The 26,563-nt window shown below is 39.1% G+C and overlaps 1 protein-coding gene across 19 annotated transcripts in view; it reads left to right on the forward strand.

Moving 5' to 3' along the window:
* The window catches only part of Dclk2 (doublecortin like kinase 2), a 167,217-nt gene that overhangs the window by 14,614 nt on the left and 126,040 nt on the right, over positions 1-26,563 (forward strand). For all 19 annotated transcript variants that reach the window (XM_029556731.1, XM_029556722.1, XM_029556721.1 and 16 more), the window contains exon 2: positions 5,793-6,124. In XM_029556731.1, the coding sequence (XP_029412591.1) occupies positions 5,793-6,124 (332 nt within the window). The remainder of the gene's footprint in view (positions 1-5,792; positions 6,125-26,563) is intronic.

The following is a 26,563-nucleotide window of genomic DNA, read 5'->3' on the forward strand; positions in this document are numbered from 1 at the left end:
GTTTTGGTCTTTTTGAGACAGGGTCTCCCTGTAGCCCCAGCTGTCCTGGAACTCACTATATAGACCAGGCTGGCCTTGAACTCACAGAGATCCGCCTGCCTCTGCTTCCCAAGTGCTGGGATTAAAGGCGTGCACCACCATGCCCAGCAAAAATTTATTTTTAATAGCATCCAAAAGGAATTTTAAAGGAGGAAGCTGGAGTCGAATATTTAGACCAACACATAATTTTGATTTGAATTAACTCTATTTACCATTTAGCTTATAGATATTTTGTAGGCATTTTAAGTAAATGTTTGCCTTGGAGACCAGAAATAATTATAAGTCTGGTCTCTCTGGACATGTGGGAAACTCTGACTTTGATCTGAAATGCTTGCCTCTCTGAGTAAAAGTATCACTTTGAGATGAGCCACAGAAGGGTCATGTTTTACTCAGCTTTCCAGTAAAAGGTGACATCTTTCTTCCTTTGTTTTCAAACATAGCTTCTTATATTGTTCTCAGTGTTGAAATTGTGAGAAGCCTCATTTAATGTTTTTAAAATGTGGGGAGATAAATCAGACTTAACATGTATGTCAGGTCAGTTCTCTAATAGCACAAGTATGGTCCAAAATAGCAAAAGTAGGGTCAGGTAAAACATGTAGTCATTTTTTAAAAAATGCGTACTTGGTCTTTTATTTGTCTGTTTTATCCCACTAGAGTAAATGTGTCCTCGATGTAAATGCAAAGCATTTCTTACCAAATCGTAGATGTAGACTTTACAATATAATTCATTAATAAAATAACCTCTAAAAGAATCATTTGTGTTTCTACAAACTAACAACAGACTGTCCAAAAGGAAATTAAGAAAGTAAGTTCATATGTAACACATTATGTGGGATAAAACACTTTAGAATAAGTTACACGAGGTAATGCAAAATAAGTACTCTTTTCTTTTTTTTTTTTGTTCTGATATTTGTAATATGGTCTCACTGTGTAACCCTGGATGGCCCAAAACCTACTATGTAGATCAGGCTGGCCTTGAACTTACAGAGATCTACCTGCCTCTGCCTTCTGAGTGCTGGGATTAATGGCATGTGCCACTATGAGGATATGTACTCTTAACTACAAAATATTGATGGAAGAAATCAAGACAAATGGAAACACATCTTATGTTCATGAATTGGAAGACAGTACCAGTTGTATTTTCATATTACCAAGTGTGCTGGATAGCTTTAGTGTCAACTTGACACACCTGGGTTGAGGGAGCCTCAGTTGGGGAACTGCCTCTATTGGACTGGCTGTGGCCATGTCTGAGGGACATTTTCTTGATGAGTGATGTGGGAGGGCCCAGACCACTGTGGGTGGTGCCACCCCAGGGCAGGTGGGCCTGTATTGCATAAGAAAGCAGGCTGAGCAGGGGCCAGGGGAGCAAGCCAGTAAGCAGCGTTCCTCCATGGCCTGTGCTCCAGCTCCTGCCTCCAGGTTCCTGCCCTGAGTTCCTACCTTCGGCTCCCAAATGAACTATGACCCGGGATTTGTAAGCTAAATAAACCCCTTCCTCCCCATGTTGGTAGTAGTCAGAGTATTTTGTCATAGCAATGAAGAAACAAACCAGAATACCAAGTGATTTACAGATTTGGTGTAATCAGTACCAGAATCTGTTGTGATCTGAATCTGAAATGTCTCTCATAGGCTCATGTATTTAAACACCTGGTCCTCAGCTGGTGCTGCTATTGGTGGGGAGGGGGCTTGTGTGTAACAGAAGGAAGAGCTTTGCTTGAGGAATTGGGCCCTTAGAGGTGGACCTTGAGGCGTTAGAGCCTGGTCCCACTTTGTGTTCACTCTCTGCTCCCCGGCTGTGAATGCAGTGTGACCAGCTGCCTCCTGCTGCTGCCATGCTTTCTCTGCCATGGTAGACTGTGTTCCCTCAAACTAAGCCAAAGTATACCTTCCTCCCTTAAGTTGCTTCTTGTTGGGTATTTTGTCACAGCCAGGAGAAGGATAACAAATACAAAATCCCCGTGACATTTTTTTACAGAACTGGGAAAAATCAATGATCAAATTCATTTGGAACTACAAAAGACTCCATATATCAAAATCAGTTCAGAGAAAGAACAAAGCTAGAGCTACACACTTCCTAATTTTAAAACACATTAGAAGCACGTAGTAATTAAAGCCATCTGACCATAAAAGCAGAGATATAGCTCAGTGGAACAGAGTGCACAGCCCAGAAATAAACCCACGTGCATACGGTCAGCTTTCAACTGATCTGCAACAAGAATGTTCAAGATCCACAGTGAGGAAGGAACAGGTCCTTCAACAAATGGTACTAGATAAGCTAGAAAGCCGCATGCAAAAGAATGAAATCATACCCCTGTCTTACAAGTCAACTCACAGTTGTTTGAAATTTTAAATGTAAGACCTGAAACTATACAAATACTAGAAGAGAATGCAGGGGGAGTTTTTGTGTCACCGGCACTGGTTTCTTGGAGACAACTCTAGAAGCAGAAGCAACAAAAGCAAAAATAGACAAGTAGGGCAGTTTCTCCCCAAAGAAACTTGCCTTTAGGCCCCACACCAGGGAGGCAGAAGCAGGCGGTTCTTTGTGGTCTACATAGGGAGTTCCAGGCCAGTCAGGGCTGCAAAAATTCAAAACCAAACTAATGAAAAGAATAGGAGAAATATTTGCAGACCAGGCATCTGACAAGAGCTTAATGTCTAACAGTAAAAGAGATTTTTCTAATATTGAGGAATTACTGTGAGGTAGCTGTTAAAATCTTAGATGTTTAATAACATATATTCCATTGATTAAAAGTCACATGTGTTTGTGGTCTACAGGGTACTCTGGACTCTGGATGTTTCAGTGGTCTGAAGAGAAAAAAAGTATTGGCTGTTAGGAATCCACTGTCATTTCTGCTTGCTTTCCTAGATGCCTCCTTCCTAGATTCTTGTTTTTGTGTGGGTGTGGGTGGGTCTGGGTGTGGGTGTGGGTATAGGTGGGTTCTGGGAATAGGAGCCAGAGCCTCTACACAACCAGCCATGTCCTGTGCTAGTTACTAGCAACATGAAGAAGGTGTGTTGGAAGAAATGTCTAGTCTTGTCTAAGTAGTAGATTATAACCAGGAATTGTTTTCAGAATGACTAGTCAAGGTAAAAAATCCTTATCTTTGTGTTCAGATCCCATGTGCTATGATCAGAAGCATAGCAGCTAAGTGAGGGTGAGGCTTGAGTAGCTGTGCTTAAGGAGCAAAAAAAATAATCACCTGATTATTAAAGAAATTCTTTCCTAACCACTGGAAGAGATAAAGTGATGACGAGAAATTAATACCTTTCAGGTTCAGTGTGCTGAGTGTAATGTATGCCTACCATGGAAGGGGTGAGCCTCAATCCTATAAATATTTGCCACCTTGATTCAGAGCTTTACAAATTAAAGGACTGGTCTGCATGTTTCTAAACATGAAGGGAAAAGGGGTGAAAGGGCAGAATTATAATTCATCTGTAACTGCACACAAGCGAACAAAGGGGTTTGTTCTACCTGCTTTCCTTCTGTCCTGAGCCCAAGTAAGGAGGAAAATGCAGATAAATGGGAATTGCAGCTTCCTGGATGGTATGTAGTCTGTGTAGGGCCAGGCTGATAAAGAGAACTAGAGATGTTAAATTTTGGTCATTTTTTTTCTTTTTGCTTTGTTATTTTTTCTCTTTATTTTGGAAAGGGATTTTCCCCTAAGCTTATTGACTTCCACCTGATTTTAAAAAACCATCTCTTTTTCTTACTAAGATTATTCTATCATATGTTTTGGATGAGAATATGTATCATATTTTTATCATACATAAAAATAGTCAGATTTGGTTATGTGACAGTTGGTTTTTTTGAAAAATTAAATGGATTATTTTTTGCTTACAAATGTATATGTGTACATTACATAGTTTTATTAAATTGATGACTATTGAAATTCTGTGCCATTTTCTCATGATTATATCACAAAAAAATGATTGAAAGAGTCTATGAAGAGGAAGGCTCTCTTCCCTAGATGGTGATGGTTGGGGTAGATTTTGGGTTTACTGGTGAAGAAGCATTGTCTGCCTGTGATTGGTTCTCTGCTTGTCTTGGACAGTACCATGATTATCCCTTTTAAAAAGACACTGTACTCCCTCAGGATCTTTTTTTTTGCATCTCTGATCCATCACTCAATTGTTAATGTGCCTTTGGGAGTCTCCGAGGTTCTCCATTAATCAGGACTTGAAGAATGGTGTGATAATAGTTAATACTGACATTAATAGGTTTCCTTCAGGCTTTTCTTTTTCACTGTTTTGGTTTGGAATGTTTATGACTCATATGCAATTACTATATTAAGAATGAGTCTGTTCTAAATGTATGTGATGAGTAATGTATTCTTTATGAATTATGTCTTAGAGAAAAACCTTCGCATGTAATCTTTTATGTTAAAAAATCAATACTAAAAGAATTGGGTAAGTTATATGGTTCCTGAAAAAAATATAGCTTTCCAATATTAAATTTTAGAAATTTTGGTACTTAAAAAATTTAGTAGACATTTGTGCTGGGTGTGGTGGTGCATGCCTTTAATCCCAGCACTTGGGAGGCAGAGGCAGGTGGATCCTTGTGTGTTAAAGGCCAGCCTGGTCTACATAGTGAGTCCAGGTCAGCTGGGACTATAGGGAGACCTTGTCTCAAAAAGGCAAAAAAAAAAAAAATTTAGTAGACATTTGTAAACCAATTGACAAATAGTATAGCTTTTATGCTATTCCTAATTAAATAGTTGAAGCTTCATGAGTAATGGACATATCATTTTAACTTCTTAATCCCTGTTCCCATCTACGTAGATATAGAAGAGATTGTCTATCTAAAGTTGTGTTATTTTAAATTTATGTTCCTTAAGGGAAAAAATGCTGGAGAGAAGCTGCTTTGAGATGCAAATGCTTCATTTTTTTGGTGCTTCATTATTTCAGTAAATGATGCTACAGCTGAGTTCAATTAAGCCAGTTATGTAAAGAGTCAGTGATTGCTGTTTGATTAGGACTAAAATCAGAGAATTTTAGGTGTTTCTTTGTATGAATAGATTTGTGATATAATTATTTCAGTTAGAATGATCTATTTATTTATATTTATTTTCTGAGACAGGGTTTCACTGTGTAGCTCAAACTAACCTGGAACTCATCGTACAGCCCAGACTGTCCTCAAACTTGTGGCAGTCCTCCTGCCTCAATCTCAGTTGCTGGAATTGCAAGCATATGAGCTCCCATACCCAGTGAACTAGCTTGTTTCCTCCCTCCTCCCTCCCTCCTTCCCTTTTTCCCTTCCTATGATCCACAGAAAATAGAAATAGTTCAGGCTGTCCTTGAACTCATGATCCTTCTACCTCAACTTCCTAAGTAGGTAAGATTACAGAATGTCACCCATGACTGGCAGTAATGAGATTTTTATAGAGGATAAGTTAGTTAATAGGCTTTTGGAACTAGAAGTACTTATAATTCAGGTACTCCATCTATTTCACTTTACAGCTAATGATAGTGAGAATCAAAGTGGGGAATAACAACTTACTCAAGGTGGCACATTTAGTTAAAATAAAGCCCAGATCTCACTTTGATTTTCCAGCCTAGTGTTGTTCACACTATAGCCCGTGTCATTCTCTGAAAACCAGCCTAGGTATATTTAGAAGAAAGGGAGGTGGGAGGGTGTCAAAGGAAGGGGGCATTGTGGCACGCCCCTTTCTGTTGGTTTGTGGATATCCTGCAGCTGTTGAAACTATATACACAATGAGATAATTGTGCTAATAAAATTAATTTTTGCTTTTTAGGTGAGAGTTATGTGTGTGCCTCCAATGAGCCATTTCGTAAAGTTGACTATACCAAAAATATTAATCCGAACTGGTCTGTGAACATCAAAGGCGGGACAGCTCGAACCTTGGCCACTGCCTCTGGGAAAAGTGAAGGGAAAGAAAGCAAGGATTTCATCAAACCCAAGTTAGTGACTGTGATTCGAAGTGGAGTGAAGCCTAGAAAAGCTGTGCGGATCCTTCTGAATAAAAAGACTGCTCATTCCTTTGAGCAGGTCCTAACTGATATCACCGAAGCCATTAAGTTAGACTCAGGCGTGGTCAAAAGGCTGTGTACCCTGGACGGAAAGCAGGTAAGCTGCCGCTTCTCAGCTCTCCACCCGTCTTTATTGGATGTGATATGTTGGTATATTTATTGTTAACTGTTGGTTTCTGGAGACAGGGTCTTATCATGTTCCAGGCTGCCTGGAACTTGCTATGTAATCCAGGCTAGACTTGAATTTGGGATTTTCCTGCTTCTTCCTTCTGAGTGCTAGGATTAGAGATGTGCTCCAAGCTTAGCTACTCCATCTGAATTTAAAGGGTAAATTTAACTGTGTCAGTGCAATTACATATTCAACAACAGTTTAGTAGCCTCCTGGAAATAATCCTACATGAAGGGTATGAGAGAGAGAGAGAGTTAGCCTTTATCATGAAAAATGTAAGCAGCTCACATTTCTCCAAATATCTCAAAATTTAGTGTATACCTCTTTAGTTTATAGAAGGAAAAAACTTCTGGGGGGAAAAGGGTAAATTGAGATGGTATCCTATGTTAAATTCTCGAGATATCATTTGTTAAGTTATTGGCTCACGAATCATAGAAATAAAAATTATAGCTATTTAACATTTTAAAAAGCCTTTTTTCCTGAATTATGGGAAAGATAATGCATTTTAAATGCATTTTAAAAACCTGGGCATGGTGGCGCACGCCTGTAGTCCCAGCACTTGGGAGGCAGAAGCAAGTGGATCTCTGTGGGTTCAAGGCCAGCCTGGTCTACATAGTAAATTCCAGGACAGCTGGGGCTGCAGGGAGACCCTGTCTCAAAAGGACCGAAAAAAAAAAGAAAAAAAAATGCATTTTAAGAGGAAATACTTTCACAGGAATGTTGGTGTAAGTTGCTTGGAGAACAATAGAGGTAGTTAGTCAGCATTTCTGACAAGTGAACAGTTGGTCGGAAAAACGCAAGTCACATGATAGGAAGAATGTATCAAAGAATCTAGTGGGCTCAGAAAGCTTGAGTGCAGTACGGGAAAACAGGAATAGTTATTTATGTAAATGTTGAATTTTGCCAGAAGCTGATTATTCTTAAAAAGAAACAGCCTTACAAATTTCCTCATTTTCCATAAAACTAAATTGTTAATATTTGTGTTATAGATTTAGTCATTTTGTTTCTTCATTACATAATTTATTTAGTAATGTTTAGTTTTTGTAATACTGAGAATGAGTATATAAAGACACAGAGAAGTGTCTTCCAGAAAAACACGTTGAAGCATCTGAGTTTCTAAAACCAACTCTAGTGACTAGGGTGCTTTCTGCCACATTTCATTACTGCATGAAGGCCCAGGGTTCAATTACCAGCACTAAGAATAAACAAGAAAGGCTGGGCATGATGTTGCATGCTTTTAATCCTAGGACTTGGGAGGATCTCTGTGAGTGTGAGGCCAGCCTGTGTTACATAGCAAGCTCTAGGCCAACCATAGCTACATAGTGAGACCCTGTCTCAAAAGACAAAAGCAAAAGCAAACTAAAAACAAAACAAAAATTCCCAAACAAGAGCAACAAAACCCCTTAAAATAAATAAGAAATAACATATAAATTATCCAGATGACAGTAGAATAGGGTTAGATTAGAATGTTGGAATTAATGATCAAATAGGTTCACAGCATTAATGAAAACAGACATGTGAACAGTAGAGTTACTATTAGAGTTGCATGGTACAACACCAAACAGCGTAAGATTAACTTTATGTATATGTGAAAATAAATTAGGCCACAGGGAAGTGAGGTGATAAGAGAGGTAATTATTGGTGGACATAGGCAAGACAAGAAGTATGGATATATTTAATATAGCTAACTAAAAGAAAAATAATAACTGAAATATGGCAAATTAGAAAAAAAAAAAGGCATATCTGAGTGGAGTGGCACATGCTGTGATCCCAGCACTTGGGCATCTGAAGCAGAAGTATCACAAGTTCAAGGCTAGCCTGAGCTATGTAGGAAGCCTCATCTCAACCTCTTATACCCCCACAAAATAAATAAAAAGATGGGATTCAGTACTAATTGCAGATGAAATTTGAAAAATGAGAACTCAGATATCATCTCCAATTGAAGAGCATTCGGGCGTATATGAGTGAGTACCGTGGTTGATACCTAACTAAGATAATAACCATTGAAAAAAAGTTTTTTTTGAGAGGGGGTCTCCTTGTAGCCCCAGCTGGCCTGGAATTTACTGTGTAAACCAGGCTGGTCTCCCAAGTACTGGGATTAAAGAGTGTACCCCCATACCTGGCACCATTGAAATTTTAATCATTATGCAGTAATCTGTTCAAAAAGACCGTAGACTAGAAATGTAAAAATTTTAACTAAAGTACAAGCTATTCAACATCATCAACATACGCAGAATCTGCAGTTGATGAGAAGAATCTTGGCCAGTGATTCCAGGAGTCCTTAAGAATGTTCTTTTTGTTTCAGACCTGTGGGATAAAGCTAACAGCACACATGAGTAATCCCAAAAGATGCTGCAAAAGTACATGACAGTGGGGCTGGAGAGATGGCTCAGTGGTTAAGAACACTAGCTGTTCTTGCAGAAGACCTGGATTCGAATCCCAGCATCCACATGGCAGCTAACAACTGTCCGTAACTCCAGTTCCAGGGGATCTGACAGACTCTCCTGTCCTCCGCGGGCATTGCATGACATGGGTGCACTTACCTACATGCAGGCAATACATACATACACATAAAATAAAAATAAAATATTTTTTTAAAAAAGTACATGACAAGATACAAGATATGTGTTTCGTTACAGAGTTAATATTAAATATAGAAAGTGATTTAGAATACTACAAAATTCTCCTGTCTGAAGCCAGAAGCCAATATATTGTTAAACAAATAAGATGCTGAATGGATCGTTCTGTCCATCAACTCCAAGACTTCGCCAAAAAGCACCAATATTCACTACTGTTCCCTAAATTCTTCCGAATCTTATTTATAATTCAGTGCAATTTCATTAAGAATCTAAATGATTTTGGAGTAGGGGACAGGAATCCTGACAAGTGATTTTAGAAGTTGATCTGGGAAACAGGACATTTTTGGAAGTAATGTTTAATGGGCTCTCATGCTACCAGGTGTTAAATCATCATTGCTACCACACAAAGAGTAATCTGGGTGTTTTAAAAATGTGGATGTGAAACACAGAGTGAAACAAACACTGAAATATGTCTGTAGCTATGTTGAAATTGGAGAGAATTTTCTAAACATAGAAATAGTGTGAAAATAGTGAATTACAAAGTTGATTGTACTGCATAAAATTAAAATTTTCTGTTCATCAAGCAGCCATTATTTACTTTTCTGTCGGGTTGCAGTAGTTTAATACAAAGACAAATGGCCACAATGGAAAACTGAATAAAGTCTAAATAGTTTGGAAAGACAGAGTTAAAAAAATATACATTGAAAATATTTTAAAAATATATTATTTTTATTTTATGTGTACGAGTGTTCTGCATGTATGTAAATGCACCCATGTCATGCAGTGCTGAGGGAGGTTGGAAGAGGGCGTCCAATCCCCTGGAACTGGAGTTAGAGACGGTTGTTAGCTGCCATGTGGGTGCTGGGAATCAAACCTAGCTCCTCTGCAAGAATAATCGGTGCTCTTAACTGCTGAGCCATCTCTCCAGCCCTGGAGAAATCTTTAAAGGCATGAGAAAATGCTACTAGAAGAAGCAAGGAATAAGCTCTGTGTAATATGTTTTTAATTTTGTTTACCGGAAATAAAGGCAGAATTATGTTTTAGAAAGTAATTTAGAAGGATAAAGATTTTAGTTGCCACCAGAAATTAAATGTTTGCTGTTCTGATTTCCTTTGTGTCTTCCTGAAATTCAAATACAGCCTGGAAGTTAATCCTTGAAATTTTGTATGTGGATGTTACAGCTGTCAATTTTTGTCACTCTTTTTGTTGGTTGTTGGTTGGTTTTTGTTTTGAAATAGGGTCTTCCTGTGTGGTCCATCCTGGCCTGGAACTTGTACTCCACCTGTCTCTACCTTCCACTTTCTGGGAGTACAGGCCATGAGCTGCCATGTCCAGAATCTTATGCTGCCTTTTATGTTTATGAACTTAAATATTTCTGTTTGCAAAGAAAAATATTTTCAGACTTTTAAAATAATACATTTCTTTGAAAAGTTACAGATTTTATTTTTGTACACACACCATTTTGTTATTACATTCTTGGAGGCCAGAATTGGTGTTTACGAGCTGTGGTTTTCTTTGTGATTCAACATTGCTCCAAAGATGGACTTGTTATTTTCAGAACTTCAGGTCTGTTTTTGGTCAATGTGTGTTATTAATAGAAATGGAACACTAAATCTTGCTTTACAATAACTTAAGGGATTGTCTGTATTTAAGATTAATGAAAACCTTGACTAGGTAGTGTTTCAATTTTTTTCACAAAATGATTTTCTATGGGTTGGTTAAAGTCTTTACTTTCTGAAGATTCTTTATTTTAAAAGGGCACATTTCCTTTGAAGAGAAATGAAAAGACGAAGAAGGGACGTGCATCTATGAATGAGCTCTGGTACAGCATTCTAGACGGTCTTCAACATTTTCCCTTCTTATTTCCTGCCCGAATTTGTTTCCATTTAAAATTAATTTGCTCTTTGACACAAAGATAGAGATTGTCTCTGTCTCTGTCTCTGTCTCTCTGTCTCTGTCTCTGTCTCTGTCTCTCTCTGTCTCTCTCTCTGTCTCTCTCTCTCTCTCTCTCTCTCTCTCTCTCTCTCTCTCTCTCTCTCTCTCTTTTTAAATCTTTTTGAGACCAGGCAGGTCTTCTGTAGCCACAGCTGGCCTGGAACTTGGCATGCTGGCCTGGATCTCATAGCGATTCGCCCACCTTTGCCTTCCAAATTGAGGGATTAAAGGCCTGCACCACCCCTTCACCATGAGGGGTTACTGGTTCCATCCTGACACTTAACAATAGAGTTTTCAGGGGTCTTGCTTTCTTTTGTGCCTGAAATATTTGAGGACTGAAGGCACAGTGAGGTGCCATGTGCCAGTAGCATATTTATAACAGTATGCCTTGGTTTTTTTTTTCTTTCTTTCAAAATCATTGATCACATCTTCCTACTAGCATTGACTCCGTTGATAAGAGCTGAATTTGTTAAGTACAACTAACTCATGTATTTTAATTCTTCATCAAATCACTTAAATCATCTTTTGGGATTTTATTAATGTTAACTCTTGCGTTTACTTTGGCATAAACTGGTGATTCTAAACAAGGGGCGATTTTTACCTCTGGGGGACGTATGACTATATCTGTAGTCACTTGTTGGTTTTCCACAACTAGAAGTGGGGATTTGGTGGGTAGAAGCTAGAGATGCAAAGACAGCTGTGACATAATCCTTTGAGGTTGTGCATGTTGACAGTGCTCAGATTTTAAATCCTGGTTTAGGGTAACAAAATGACTCAAAGAAAATGCTCGCTGTTGCCGAGTGTTAGCTTCGTTGTTAGTCTGAATGCTGAACTTCATTGTAGAGCTTCCATTGGCAGACAGGCTATGAGGGCGTTACGTTATCTGATGGATGCCAGTGTTTTAGGATGCTGTGGTTTATAATCTAGTTTCTTGTATTTCAGTCTGTCATTGTGTGAGGATAGTAGAGCTTCACAAGAGATTTGGGAAAGATACTCTAAATTATTTTGCATTTATTTAAGTTAAAAACCAGGCATGATTTAATCTTCCATCTTAAAGTATTTAGTATTTAAAAACATCATTGTGCTGTAATGGTTTGTATCTGGCATGACACCCAAAGGCCATATGCTAAAGGTTTGGTTGCAGGATGATGGACTTTCTGGAAGTGATTGGATTATGAGCTCTCTGATCCTCATTATTGGGTTAAGTGATTGATGGATTTTCAATGTGATTGACTATTGGGAGGTGATAGACAGCAGGAGGTAACACCTAGTTGAAGGGATTAGTTCCTTGGGGTTGCTTCTGTTGGATGCTATCTTGTCCTGACCTCTGTCTTTTGTGCTGAGTATCCTCCTGTGCTCCATGCTTCAACCACTGTGGTGATCTGTCTTGCCTCTCAGACCCAATGCAACAAAGCTAGCTGAGCATGGACTGAGAGCTCAGAAGCCATGAGCTCAACAAACCTGTCCTCATTTTAAGTAGAGGGACGAAATGGGCTAGTACACATGGTTACCAAATCTTGAAAAAATGTACAGCCTCAAGGCTGAGTGTAAGTCAGTGAAAGAGCCCTTGCCTTTCATCCATCCCCAGCATTGCAGAAAGGGAAAACAAGAAGGAAAAATGAGAAGTGCTAATATGTAACCCATGTGTTTATGAATGAGATGATTATAAAAATGATCTGTAAAGAGAAATTATGACCATTCTGTAGTTTTCTTTTAAACATGCAGTGAATTATGATTAATTGCGTAAATGCTTTTCTTTAGAAACAAAACCTTGAATTTTTAAAGGGAATACTTGTATAGGAAAATAAAGTTTTAAAAAACATTTTTTTTAAAGACAGAGTGACTTTCTTTTAATAAGCCACAGTAGGGAAAGTTCTTTTAAAATGTCTTTTCTGTTACAGATCCCAATATAACTTTATCCACATGTGTAAAGAATTCTAGCTCTTAGCAGTCCCAGAAACAGCAGAGTTTAACATAAAACGAACATTTTATAGAATTCTGGAACAAGTTGATTCTTGTCATGGGCAGAGGAAAAACAGACTTACAAATTGCTTGCCATTGACACTTTCAGGGTAAAAGACTCCCAGACTTCAGGACCAATGCCAGCCTTCAGATGCCATGTGCACGTGGGTCCTTTTTGGGGAACATGACAGCTTCTGTCCTATGAGTCATTTTAGGAGTTCATGAAGGTTTCTACCCTCACTTTCTAAAATTCTTAGTCATTACATGGGTTCCATAATACAAATAATAATTATTTTGTACCTTTAATTTCTGGACTCATGCTTTATTTTTAAAAAATCTAAAATTTCATGTGTGGGGGTGTGCACACATGCGTGTGTGTGTGCGTGTGTGTGAATGCATGCAGGCATGTATTCACATCTCCCCTGGTGCCTTTACCCACTGAACCACCTTGCTGACACTGGACTTTCATTTTCTAATAAAGGTTTTCCTCTTTAATGACCTAATCATACTTATGCGAAGCAATCTGTTTTCAAGGTTGCAACATAAAAAGCAAACTGTTGATCTGTATTCATAGCTAGTTCCTAAAGTTTAGTTAATATTGATAAAATTCTTTCTGAAGTAGATGAGGAGAGAATTTGGTTTTAGTTTCCCTAGTGCTATTAGCAGCTGTGCTTAATGACAGACGTCTGCAGATAACAGAAATCTGGGACACTCTTCTGTTTTACCAGATACTGCTGTTCAAGGATGGATAGCCCTGACCTTCCACAAGTAATGAGGGAAAATTTATCCCAACCAGGAGCAACAGGGCTAAAAGCAACTACTGTGGCAGGAAATACAAGTACAGAGAGGGAAAGAGAAATGGTATTTTGATGTTGAATCCTGATGTAAAGAGACTTGCCTTGGATTCAAAAAGGGGAGGGATGATATTTATTAATATTAATATTTGATTTGGTGAGCTCTTCTTTCAAAGAATGATATGAAAAGAGGAAAAAAGAGGGAATTATTTAGAGACTCTCCCCTTTTTAAAAAAAAATTGTAGGTCATTCTGATACCATCATAAAGCAGTTTTGCCTGATCCAGTGTTTTTGTCCCTGCTAACGGCAAAGTGGAGGAAAACATTAAAGTTGTAAATTAAAAGAGACACTAAAAGAAACAACGGTAGCCCCCAGTGAGTGCTATGAGGAGAGTAGGAGCAGGTGAGATAAAATGGCATCATTGAAAGTGAAGTTTTCCTAAGTTATTCTTCTGATGTCCAAGCTGGAGGCATACAGGACATAATGATTATGCTAAAATTACTTTATTAAACTAAAATTTTACACAGTATCAAAGTTTGACATCTCAGGTATACTTTTACAATGTATGTCATTGATGTATATTAATGGTTATTACAGTGCTATTATATATATGATTTGCAATGCTTGGAATAATAGCTAACAGCTTGGTTAGTTCATAGATAACTGATAGCTTACTATGCTGGACAATCTGTTAGTGCTCCAAAATTAGTGCTCTTCAACAAGTTTACAACCTTAGGAGTTTGGTACCCAAATCCCCAGTTTTCAATCAGGAAATTGAGTCAAATTGCCCCTTTCCCACAAAATAGGTAAGTAAGTAAATGTAAAAAACATACACATGTACACATACTTCATATTTATAGAGTCATTTTCTAATAAAGGTTTTCCTCTTTAATGACCTAATCATACTTTAAAATGTATTTTATTTTTATTTTATGTGTATGAGTGTAGTGCGTATATGTAGGTGTGTGCACCTGTGTTGTGCAATGCCTACAGAGGTCAGAAGAGGGCATAGATCCCTGGAACTGGTGTTTAAGACAGTTGTTAGCTGCCATGTAACATTCCTAGAGGTATCTTACTGGAAATGATCCTTTACCACTTGGAATTTGAGAGGGCTAATCAGGTGTGGGGGTAAAAGTTGTCCTGGTTGGCAGAAGCTGTCTGAGGAAGTGTCAGTGTAGCTTGGGCGAGACTTGGAAATGAAGTAAGTGTGACAAGCTAGGTATTACGCACCCTGAATTTGTTGCATGGAAGAATGAGAATTCTGTGAAATTCCTGTTACGATGAGGTTCACCTGCAGGCTCTTTACTACCATCAACTTTTGCTGTTTCTGTTTTAAGAAACTAGTTTAATGAAAATAAAAAAGTTAACGTGTTATGCCCAAAACAAGTGTTGACTGAACTATTATAATATTTATGAAAATGTTAAGCTTAGTAGGGAGAAAAAAATTGTGAATAACTCTTAGTATTTTATTCTAAAGATGAATTAAGAGAGCTGCCATTTCAATTTTTCATTTGTTAGGGATGCCTTATACCATTAATTGGTTGCTTTTGGTAATAGCTAACTTTGGACTGCTTTGCTGCTTCCAAAACTCGTGACTACCTGTTGATAGCTATTGCTACCAGTATTTTTACCACAAAATATTACAATTTTTATTAGATTTCACTTATTCATTATGCCTTATGGCAAAAAATAAGGGCAGGAGGCCTTACTGAAAAATGTACAGCATACTGAACATCCTCAGGTGTCATTTATTAGGTGCTGTCCTTGGTTTTTGAGGTAAGGTCTCAGTGCTCTGGAACTTGCCATATAGGCTAGGCTGGCTGGCCAGTGAGCCCCAGGGATATGCTTGTCTCTGGCACCTCTCAGGATTACAGGTGCACTCTAATACACCTGGCTTTTTACATGGGTTCTGGGGACCAAACTGGATCCCCTGCTTACAAGATAAACACTTCATTATAAAGACTGAACTGTCTCCCCAACCTAAATAATTGGGGTTCACAATAACCTTTGAGAATCTATTGATCTTGTTGTCCCAGTAAAACCTGACTGTAAATTTTGCATATTATCAGCTAGTTTGCAGGTCCCTGTGTAGTCTAAGGATATCTGCTTTGACTTCATTGACTTTCCTTTCTATTGGAGAAGTGCTTGTTTTCAGCCTCACTGGTTATTCTAGAGAACAAATGTTAAGCTTGACCAATCCCTCCACATTCTTAGGGTATAGCCTCAAAGAAGAAAATGTAATTAAATCTAAATTAAAAATTGTTTCATAGAGAAAAATAGTATCCGTATTTGCTTTTTCAGTAACTCCATAAGTTTCCAGATTTAAAAACTGACCTCATGCATTTGCTGTGGTTTTGATGCAGAAGAGCACACTGGTTTTCATGAATATTCTCCTTGGGTATTTTTAGGACCTTTCATTGTAGTGTGATGCAGCTGCCAGACTCATCCCGTATCTGAGAGCTCTGCAGTCATTAGCATTTGTCGCCACAGAGGTTTAATTTTCAGAGCCTAAGGATTGTACACACTGATGCACCGCCCACCAGAAGGAGTGCTCTGGTTTTCCTTAGGCATTCCGGGCTCTTAAGACTTTCACGATTTTAATTTAATTTTTTGGGGGGGGTACTGGTTTATGGTCAGCATCTTTAAATATGAGCGTGAAGACATTTAATTGTATTTGAAAATATTCTTACAGTTTTCCCATGTGAAACGCCATTACAATACCATTTTAAGTATGATTTATGGAAGAGCTGAGTATCTATGTGGATACTCAAGCTGCTGTTGGATATAAAGTTGTGTTTCTGAAGGATTCAATTTATTGAACAACTAATGTCTAGTAGTCATTGTGTTACATACTTTTGTAGTGAACTATTATGGCTGAACATGCCATTTTGAAAATATTAAGTGTCTTTATTAATGAGTCAGGTATCAAACCCAGTGCTATATGCATAGTAGGCAAGGACTCCACCACTGATCACCATCAACAGCCCTTTGAAAATGCCAATAAAAAGGTTTTCTTTTTATGAAAAGCAAAGTTTGCATAAATGAAAACTTTTAATAAAGACCCATTTAGATAAGAATCCAAATCCTAGCATTTTGTATGCTTTATTTAACACAGTAGCTCACATTTTACATGTAGTCCAAAGTAAATGTTTTGAAGTTTTGGAAACTAAAAGCATTTTTTTCCCCTTGCAGAGCACCTCTTAGGCTGTAACAATCAATTTTTAAAATTATTTCTCAAACTTCTAGGAATAAGATGTATGGTTAGTATAATATGTGCCCTAAGGAGCTGATTAATACAAATTGAGTTTAATTTAAATATGTTCATTCCTATGACACAGCCCTGTTAGAAGATAAAGTTTGTGCTTGTGCAGGGAGGAAGGCATAAAATAAGATTCTTTTAAAAAAGTCTGTTTTTATTGAATTTTTATTTCATACAGAACATCTCAATCAGTCTTAATCATCTTTATATCCCTGTCCCCACTGGCACCCTCTCATAGCACCCCCACTGGAATTCATAATTCTGTCATTTGTGATAAAGCCTATTGTGTCAAGTTACTGTCCCTAGACGTTTCTCAGTGCAAGTTCATCTACTTAGGTCTAGTCAGCTTATCTAGAGTCTCTTGCTTTTAGGAAGATCAGCTCTTTCTTACCTAGCAGTAATCAGTTACTCATATTTCTTCAGCTAAGATTGAGGTCTGCTGTCCATTTCCCTATACAGGGTTTTTGTCTGTTTGAGCTTGCATGGGCATTGTGTACACTGATACCATTGCTGTAGATTCATATGAGCAGGGTCCCATGAACTCGTAGGACTCTAGTTCCTCCCTGGCTCTTACAATCTTTCCTCCCCGTCTTCCGCAATGTTTCCTGAGCCCTGGGTGGGTGAAATTTAATATAGGAGTCCTGTCCAAGAACCAGGATTCTGCAGACTCTTAATCTCTATGCATTGGCCATTTGTGACCTTTTGTGTTGCTGGTCCTCTGTTGCATGAGGGAGCTTCACTAATGAAAACTGAGAGATTTATTAGTGGCTTCTTTAGCCCTGTTCTATGGTCCATGAACCTTAGGTATAGAGGTTGCATTGTAGATGTGTCACTTAGGCCTGGGCAGTTCATAGACAATGTGTGTAACCAGTTGTGGTACTTTGTCATAGTCTCTGTCTGGTGCAAAAGAAGTTTCTTTGATGAGTGGTAACTGGGATATTTGTAAATATAAAGATACATATTTTGCATATAGTAAGAAATTACATTAGTCTAGGGATGTGACAGTCTTGGAGTTTTCTCTAAGATCTGTGACCCCCACCCATGTGTGTGTGGTTGTGTTTACAGCACCACTCTTGAGTTTCCTTCCACTGAGTGGGCTTTCAGTCCAATTAGGTAGCTGTTGATTGCCTAAAAGTGCCACTACTGCACCAATGTTGTGTGCTGTGCTGGCCATTGATGTAGTTATTTGGTCTTGATGGATGTTTTCCCTTGGCACCTTCATAGTACTCTCCCAAGTTATGAGAGCTAGCCTTCAGGGAAAGTGGCTTCCAGGTCAGTTCCAGGTCCATTGCTCTAAATCCTGTGTCTGAAGTATGTTCTGTCTTCAACAGTAGGGTCTTACCTTCAAGTTTTGTGAGACAATCAAGGGCTATGGTAATAGCCTGTGTAATTTTGGGGGTCTGTTGGAGTACCCTAGCCAACAACTCAAAGGAAGGTTTCTCCTGTCTGGCACTGTTTCTTGTTATGTAACCTTTAGCTATACAGTTGGTCTCATGTAGAGAGATTGTATGTGTCATTTCTCCTTAGGTTGCTGGAGTAATATGATTCTGGTTTTGTAAAATGAGCTAGGCACTATTTATCTCTCCTCTCTCTCTCCCTATCTAACCTACCCACTATGGCTTCTCTAAAGTACCCCCATTTTCCTCATTTCTCCCTTGATAATACCAATCTCTTATGGTCCCACCTCTTTTAAGCTCCTTTCTTTCCCTTTATCCCCAAAGTCCCTTGTGTAACCCTCCCTCCCACCTCCCATTTAAATACCCCCATTTTTGCGTATTTCTCCCTTAGTAACACCTGCCTCCTACTGTTCTCTCTCAGGTTCTTTCTTTCCCTTTACCTCCCTGGTTCCTTTTCATTGTTCTGGTTCTTGCAGTTATGTCTGGATACATACACACATAGGAGGATTTGCTGCTAGGATTCACGTAAGAGGGAGAACATACGTCATTTGTTAAACCTAAGGTTCTTAGTGATGGGAAGGTTAAGACCGATGTTTAGTGCCGGCTATTCCACCAGACTTTCTACACACACCGTTTAATTTTCAAAATCATTTTCAGGTATATGATCATATCCTTAGCTGTGGAATGTTACAGAGTATATTCAAAGAACTTCTCTTTTGAGTGTTTATATGCGGGGGCTATATATTTGGTTACGCGTGTTCACGTGTGTGTAAGGCCTAGGTTGGTGTAAAGTATCTTCCTCAGTTGTTCTCCACCTTAGATACTGAGGTAGGGAGTCTCGCCAAATTCAGAGCTTGCCTTTTTGGCTAGTTTGGCCAGTCAGCTGGCTCCAAAGAATCACTGTGCTTTCTGTGTGTTTGGACTGCAGGCCACCACACCCACCCGGCTTTTTTATGTGGGTTCTGGGGATCCAAACTCTGGTCTTCATGTTTGGGCAGCAAGCACTTTCCATGCAGGGCCATCTCTCCAATCCTCAAAGAGCACTTCCCTTTGATTTTGGTTCACCATCTTCAGTATAACAGTGCAGCTCCAGGCTTACTTGCTTTCAAACCTAGTTTTGGAAGTTAAAAAAAAAAATTGCTTTTACCACTTTATAGTTCTAATCATTTCCCAGAATCTGTCATGTAGTACAGTTTGTTTACTTTTTTTACTCAGTCTTGAATAGCTTCAAAGTATGAAGAGTGACATCATTTAAGGATATTCAGCGACAGTGATAAAGAATGTAAAATTTCCAAAGATGTGCTTCCTATGTTTGCCAGTATTTGATAAATGGAAAACAGAAAATGAGGTGCACTTTACAACTATCTAAGCATAGTTATACATATATACAAGTGCAATAAAACAATGAAAAGTGAGGGAAAAAAAGCAGATTGTCCTAGAAATAAGATTGTGGATGACTTTTCTTTTGGTAATATCCCTTATAATGGTTATGTCGTAAATTACACTCAGTATTTGGAGCGATATCAATCTGAGTGGGTCATCTGGGAGTGGATTGACAAAGGAGCCAACTTACCTCTGGACTTTTTGTTTTTAGTGTTTCTGAGTGGGCTAAAATGACAGAATTTGTATTTTGGCCAATATAGACTTGATTCATTCGTTGGTTATTTTGTTTCCACTGTTTAGGCACTGTACTGGTACTTGAAGAACAGGTGTAAGTAATGGAAATTCTCTGCTTTGAGGAACTATCATTGTAGCAGAAAAGACAGATAATAAGAACTGATTGTAAGACAAGGTGATTTTGTAGTAGACCATAGGTGATGCAAGGAGCTTCGCTTCGCAGAGGTATTAAATGTTCTTCATGGAGGTGCGAAATTTAACGAGGCACACAGTGGAATAACATCTTAATATATGGGTTTACTTTGCACAGAGAATCTCAGGTTATGGAATATATATATTTGATCTTTTGGATGGCTTCAGGTAAGGGGTATAGGATGGTGTGTCTGGTAAGGTGTAGGGGTTTGAAATAAAATTAGGCAAGGACAAGATTATGTGCTATGTACAGTGCATTTCAAAAAGATTTGGAGCATGGGCTGTGGGTTGCTGTTGAAGGCTTGTATGATCCAGTTTGCATTTTATTTTATTATCATTTTTATGTGTATGCATGTATTGCCTGCATGTAGGTAAGTGCACCCATGTCATGCAGTGCCCGTGGAGGACAGAAGAGGCCATCGGATCCCCTAGGAATAGAGTTATGGACAGTTGTTAGCTGCCATGTGGGTGCTGGGATTCGAACCCAGGTCTTCTGCAAGAACAGCCAGTGTTCTTAACCGCTGAGCCATCTCTCCAGCCCCCAGTTTGCATTCTAGAAAGTTTACTTTGGAAGACATGAAATGAGTTGATGATCAGATATTTAAAAATTAAACCTCAGCCTGTGGAAAGCTTATGACATGTCCAAACTGTGATGTGTTTTACAGTTCCCTACATGCTTATTGGTAGCAGCTCCTAAGCTGTATCCCAGGGAGGATGCTGACATTCCTGAAGAAAGGTGAGCACCTTCAGAGGGTCAAGATTTGGTCCTAACAGGAACTGAGAAAAGTAAAATGGGTCAAGAGAGTAGACTCTGTTAAGACTATGGACAGAAAGTAGTATTTGGTTGGAGATTTTACAACATCTTCATAATGACTGAAAACAGTGGTGTTTATCATGGATTTTAGTGTTTTTACCAAAATTAATTTTTGCTGTGTTTCTTTCTATTTGGGGATGTTCATGGCAAATCTGGTATCAGGGTTTTTACTCAGAAGCAGTACTGGCAGTACTGGTGAATAGTCATTCCACCGGATGCTTCTGGACTTCTCTTTGTCCCATCTTGTGTACAACTTTTGCCCAACCTGGCCATTCATGGTCTGTGAACTAGGTAGAGCTGTACTGGAGAAACCCCACCATGGCACGAGAGGGGCTGTAACGATCTGCTTCCAGTTATGCAGTTCGTGAATGTCTTAAAATATAAAAGCGATGATAACAAAGCTAGCAGATGTAGATGTTTTTCTTGGTAGCAAAAGAAAAATAATTTCCCTTAGAATTATGAACAACATGGAAATAACTGGCTCAGCTTTCATGAGCTAGGTCATAGATAACAGTTTATTGGCATAAGTGTCAAATGTTCTTATGCTTTGGCCAAAAACCATTATCAAAAGTATAACTTATTTAAAATAATTGAAACAATTTTAATAATTAAGATATATTTAATAATTTAAGATGATTGATTGAAGAACTGTCTTTTTAAAAAAAAATCAATAGTAATCCTTCCTGAAATTAAAATTTTTTTCTTCATTCATGAACATAAATATCTGTTTGAAAAAAATACCTAATCTCTACAAATGATCTGGCTTTTTATGAAATTGTTTAGAGTTTGTGTGTTGATGTTTGTCGCCAAATTAGACTTTAAAAACAGTTTTTTATTGTTCATATTGTATACTGTTTCCTGATTTGTGCCTTCTTCAAACTATATGTAGAGCATTTAGACATTGGTATAGGGGAATGAGAAAGCAGGGTTAAGTATACAGACTTTTGTTTCTTTAAAACTTTATTTTTATTTTATGTATATGCATGTATTGCCTGCATGTAGGTAAGTCCACCCATGTTGTGCAGTGCCCACGGAGGTCAGAGGAGGCCGTCGGATCACCTGGGACTGGAGTTACAGATAGTTGTTAGCTACCATGTGGGTGCTGGGATTCAAACCCGGGTCTTCTGCAAGAACCACCAGTGTTCTTAAACACTGAGCCATCTTTCCAGCCCCTACACAGACTTTCCTTATTGAGTAACCTTCACAATGAATCTGAGATGTGAAGGCAAAGCTGTGGGGCTCAGAAGTCTTGACATGCACTCCCTGCAAGCCCTCAGCTGCCCAGTGCATTCAGAATACAGATGCATCGAGGCCCTGCTTCTCTGATGTCTTATTGTTTGGTAAGGAAGAGGTAAAAATGTGACACAATAAGAAAATGATAAAAGGGTGTTAGAACTGTTCATCTAAAGGATGGAATTATGACCCGGGGATTTGGTAATAGAATGGAAAGTAAGCTAGAGCTGGAAGACTGATAGTGGCTGTTCCCACATACCACAACCCCTGCCTGCCTGCCTGCCTGCCTCTACCCCTGCAAACACACAGGCGCACGCAGCAATGGCAGGATCACAAGAATGCAGACAGATGACACTGCTCAGTAGATAGGAGAAGGATGTCAGGACATGGTAGGAAATGAGTTGGGAAAAACTTGGAGGTAGAAATGGACTCAAGTTCAAATTTTCAGTCTCTCCATGTGGAGAAAGAATGTCAGCTCTTAAAGCTTTGGTTTCCTAAGGGGCCACTGAAGGTTGTACAGGCCAAAATGTCAAGGACCAGGTATTTCTACAGTAGGTTGAACATTTCACTTAGTGCATGGCAGCTCCTTCTGGTTAAGGTAGGAAAAAGCCAAGTACATTTTCTTCTAGGAATTAATCATCCAGTGTACTTAATGTTGGCCTAATGAGGTAGAAATAACAGTTTTGTTGAATTACATATCCCGAATGCTTATGTGGGAGGCTTCAAAAATAGTAGATGTTCTTTGTGTGAGATAGAACTATTGTTTTTACCAATGTAAATGTAAGCCTGGCCTATATAGCAAAGCACTTTATTTTGTTGTTAGCCTGGTGTGACCCAAGAAAACACAGTAGAAGAACAATTTTAACTGGAGCCAATTTTGCAGACTATGTGTGAGAACCTGAGTATATCCTGTAAAGAAATAGCTCAGTTCCCTCTTGTTGTTTTTTTGAATCTTTTATCTGAGCCCAGGACCACCCTGGGTTTTATTGGAGGGACTGGGTTCCTTATATAAGACCCATTTTCTTATGGGTAACAGTGCTATGAAAATCACAGGGAGATTTTGACAACACTGGCTCCTTCCCATTGCACCTCAGCAGGCCCCTCTGTGCTGTCTCTGGTGACTGGTGCTGCCTCTCCTAACTCACATCCTTGGCAGGGGTGAGCCTCCCTTTCCTTGAGACTAACCACTTCCATAGTGGTATAGATTCCCATGGGTAGAAATGAGTATGTATTTGCGAAGCCCAGTGTCAAAGAGAAATGTGGATCCCTCATTCAAAAGTTATTAACAGGGACTGGAGAGATGGCTCAGTGGTTAAGAGCACTGACTGCTCTTGCAGAGGACCGGGTTCGATTCCCAGTACCCACATGGTGGCTACGAACCGTCCTTAACTCCAATTCCAGGGAATCTGAAGCCCTCTTCTGACCTCCGCTGTGGTCACCGCCAGCGGCGGCTGCTCCTCCATTCTCATGGGGTGCCACTCCTTCGTTCTCATGGGCATTGAGGCTGCTCATCCATTCGCCCTGGGCTGAGGCCACTCTTCTGCTCGCCTGGTGCTGAGGCAGCTCTTTTGCTTGCCCTGTGCTGCCTCCTGTTGTCGCTGCTTCCACCTGGTCCCGGACCCCAGGGCTGGTGAGGAGACTGTCTGCGGAGCTGCATTCAGACACAGGAGACCAGGTTCAGTGACACAGGTCTGCTTTATTGCAGGAAGGCACAAGCTTATATAGGGGTGGTGGTCCAATCACAGCACAGCAAGTAGGATACCTTATTAGCATAACAGGTTTTAGCATCCTATAACAGTACAGCAAGTAGGATACCTTATTAGCATTATCCTTCGTTAGCATAACAGACTTAATGTCCTATTACAGAATAGAGGGTAGGATGCCTCATTAGCATACTGGGTTTCAGATTACAGAGCCTGGATTCCTGGAAACCATGTGACCCTGACAGTTGCAATATCACCCTAGGCTCAAGCCTGTCTCCCACACTCTGCGACGACACGGGTGCAGTGCACTCACATACAGGCAGGGAATACACTCATACACATAAAAATAATAAGTCCAGGCATGGTGGCACACACCTTTAATCCCAGCACTTGGGAGGCAGAGGCAGGTGGATCTCTGTGAGTTCAAGGCCAGCCTGGTCTACATAGTGAGTTCCAGGACAGCTGGGGCTACAGGGAGACCCTGTCTCAAAAAGACAAAAAATATATATATATATAAAAAATAATAATAAAATATTTTTAAAGAGTTACTAACAAATTCAAGATAATACTACTAATAATTAAACCAAACTCAGAGTTCTATGAGCTTGTATGTCTCACATACACCTTTGACACCTTTGACTACAGCATGGGCTGTGGAGAAAATTTTTTCTGTGGTGTTTTGTGAGGTCTACGAGGGCCGGTTTGTTTTCTGCCTTCAAAGGAAGAAGCACCCAAGCCAGTTTTTCTGTACACACTCCTGCCTGTCGTCTGATGTCCAGGAGAGGTGCAGCTCCCTCCACCTGTGCATGCAGGTGGTTGTTAGTAGATGTATCATGATCACAGGATTGGTAGACTTCCTCCAGCATTTAAATGCTAGATTGTATGCTAAAGAATATAGGGGGAAATTGAGATATTAAGAATGAAATATAGACTGTAAATCGAGGTGTGCCAGTGGGACCAAACCTTGTGTGGAATGTGGTGTCAGAGTAGTGCAAGTGCCCTAGGAGGTTAGGCTGTTGTGAGTCTCCCAGTGTGGGTGCTAGGAGCAGCACATGATTGGAACAGCTGAGTCATTTCTCCAGCCCCATTGGGGATAATTTTAAACAGGTAAATTGACAACAAAAAGAAGCATGTAGAAACACTGACATTAAGTAGGTGTGAAGAAGATTAAGTGTTCATAAAACAACACAGTGCAGAAACAAGTTAGATTGCTTTGATCCTCCCTCATTTGGTGCATGTTGAGTTACCCCCCATCTTTCACCACTCTGCATGTTTAAGAGTGGCCATAAAAGTTCCAGGAGTGTTAATGTTAGGATTAAAAACAAATTTTAGTAAGTAGAATTTGCAAGTATAGAGCTCTGAAGAGATGATGAAAATCAATTACTATTTAGTTGTGAGTGGAAACCAACTCAAAGTATGGCCAAAAAAGTTCTGTGTTCCATTCGCTTGTTTGAGATAGGGTCTCACACAGTCCCAGCTGGCCTTGAACTAGCTGTATGGCCAAAGATGACCTTGAACTTCTGATCTTCCCTCCTTCACCTCCTAGGATTACAGGCATGAGTCACCGCACCCTGTGTATGCCATGTTGGGGCTAGAACTCAGAGTTTCATTATGCTAGGGAATCACTTTACCAATTGAGCTATATCGCTAGCCCCACGGTTTCATCTTTTAAACAGATGCTATAGCAGGGCACAGTGTATGTGTATATGATAAGCCAAGGCAGTCTTTTTTATTTTTCGAGAGTTGATTGAGAGGATGGAGAAAGTTTCTTTGTGTCAGCATTTCTAAATGAACACTGAAGTGTGTATACTATTCTCTGATAAGACAAAGAATAAGGTGTTGTGGGTTTGATAACTGATTGTGCTAATAGCTAAGTGACAGCTATTTATAATGTGTAAAAATAAAATGTCCAACTAATAATCACTTACATTTGATGAAGTTCATGAGTCATCTTATATAAACAAGGATTACAGTGAAGTGGGGAGATGAAACAGGTATGCTCAGAGAGGAGAAGGGTATGAAGGCTCGGCATGCTTCTGTGTATTTTTATCTTAAAATATTTTTATTACATTTCTTTTTGTGTGTGTATGTGCATGTGTGCACATGTATTTGGAGGTTGTAGGACAACTTGCAGGAGTCAGTCCTCTCCTACTACCACGTTGGTCCCAGGGACTGACTGAACTCAGGTGCTTGGGCATGGTGTCGGGGGACTTCACCCACTGAGCCATCCTGCCTGCCTCTCTGCAGACTTTTGAAGGAAATTGATACAGGTCTGCTATTGATACTGTCTGCTATTTCTCCATTAAAGGAGTTCTTTGGATAACAGAAATCATCCAGTATTTGTGATAACAATGTTGACAGTTAGGAAATGAGAATTATACCTCTTGAAAGAATTCCCTTCTATATGTAGCTTTTGTTTTCAAAATATTTTGAAACGTTTTATAGTAGGAACCATTTTGTTAAATGAACAGATTAGGTAAGGCAGTACTTGATTTTGACAAGTTAACATAAATGATACTGTGATAAAAATTTTAATCATTTAATATATTTTTTGTATGAACTGTATGTCAGTGTTGGAATTTATAAAATTTTATTTTTTATTTTGGACTCACTGAGTTGTCTTAATTGTGGCATGACACCTAAGTGCCTAAGGGAAATATCTGTAATTACTCTTTTGTAGTTAAGGTTTTAAGGGATCTGGGGATGTCTGTTGTCAGTCCAGGGCTTACTTAGCATGTACACATCCCTAGTTGTAATCTCCAGCATCAAACAGAAAGATTAAAACTATTTTCAAAAAAATTTTTTTTTGTTCCTAGAACTCTGTCCTGTTTTTTACAGCCTGGTGTGCTGTTGGACTGCGTTCTTTGTTTTATACTTATTCT

Source organism: Nannospalax galili, unplaced genomic scaffold (genome assembly GCF_000622305.1).
Source record: "Nannospalax galili isolate Female #2095 unplaced genomic scaffold, S.galili_v1.0 scaffold305, whole genome shotgun sequence".
Lineage (NCBI taxonomy): Eukaryota > Metazoa > Chordata > Mammalia > Rodentia > Spalacidae > Nannospalax > Nannospalax galili.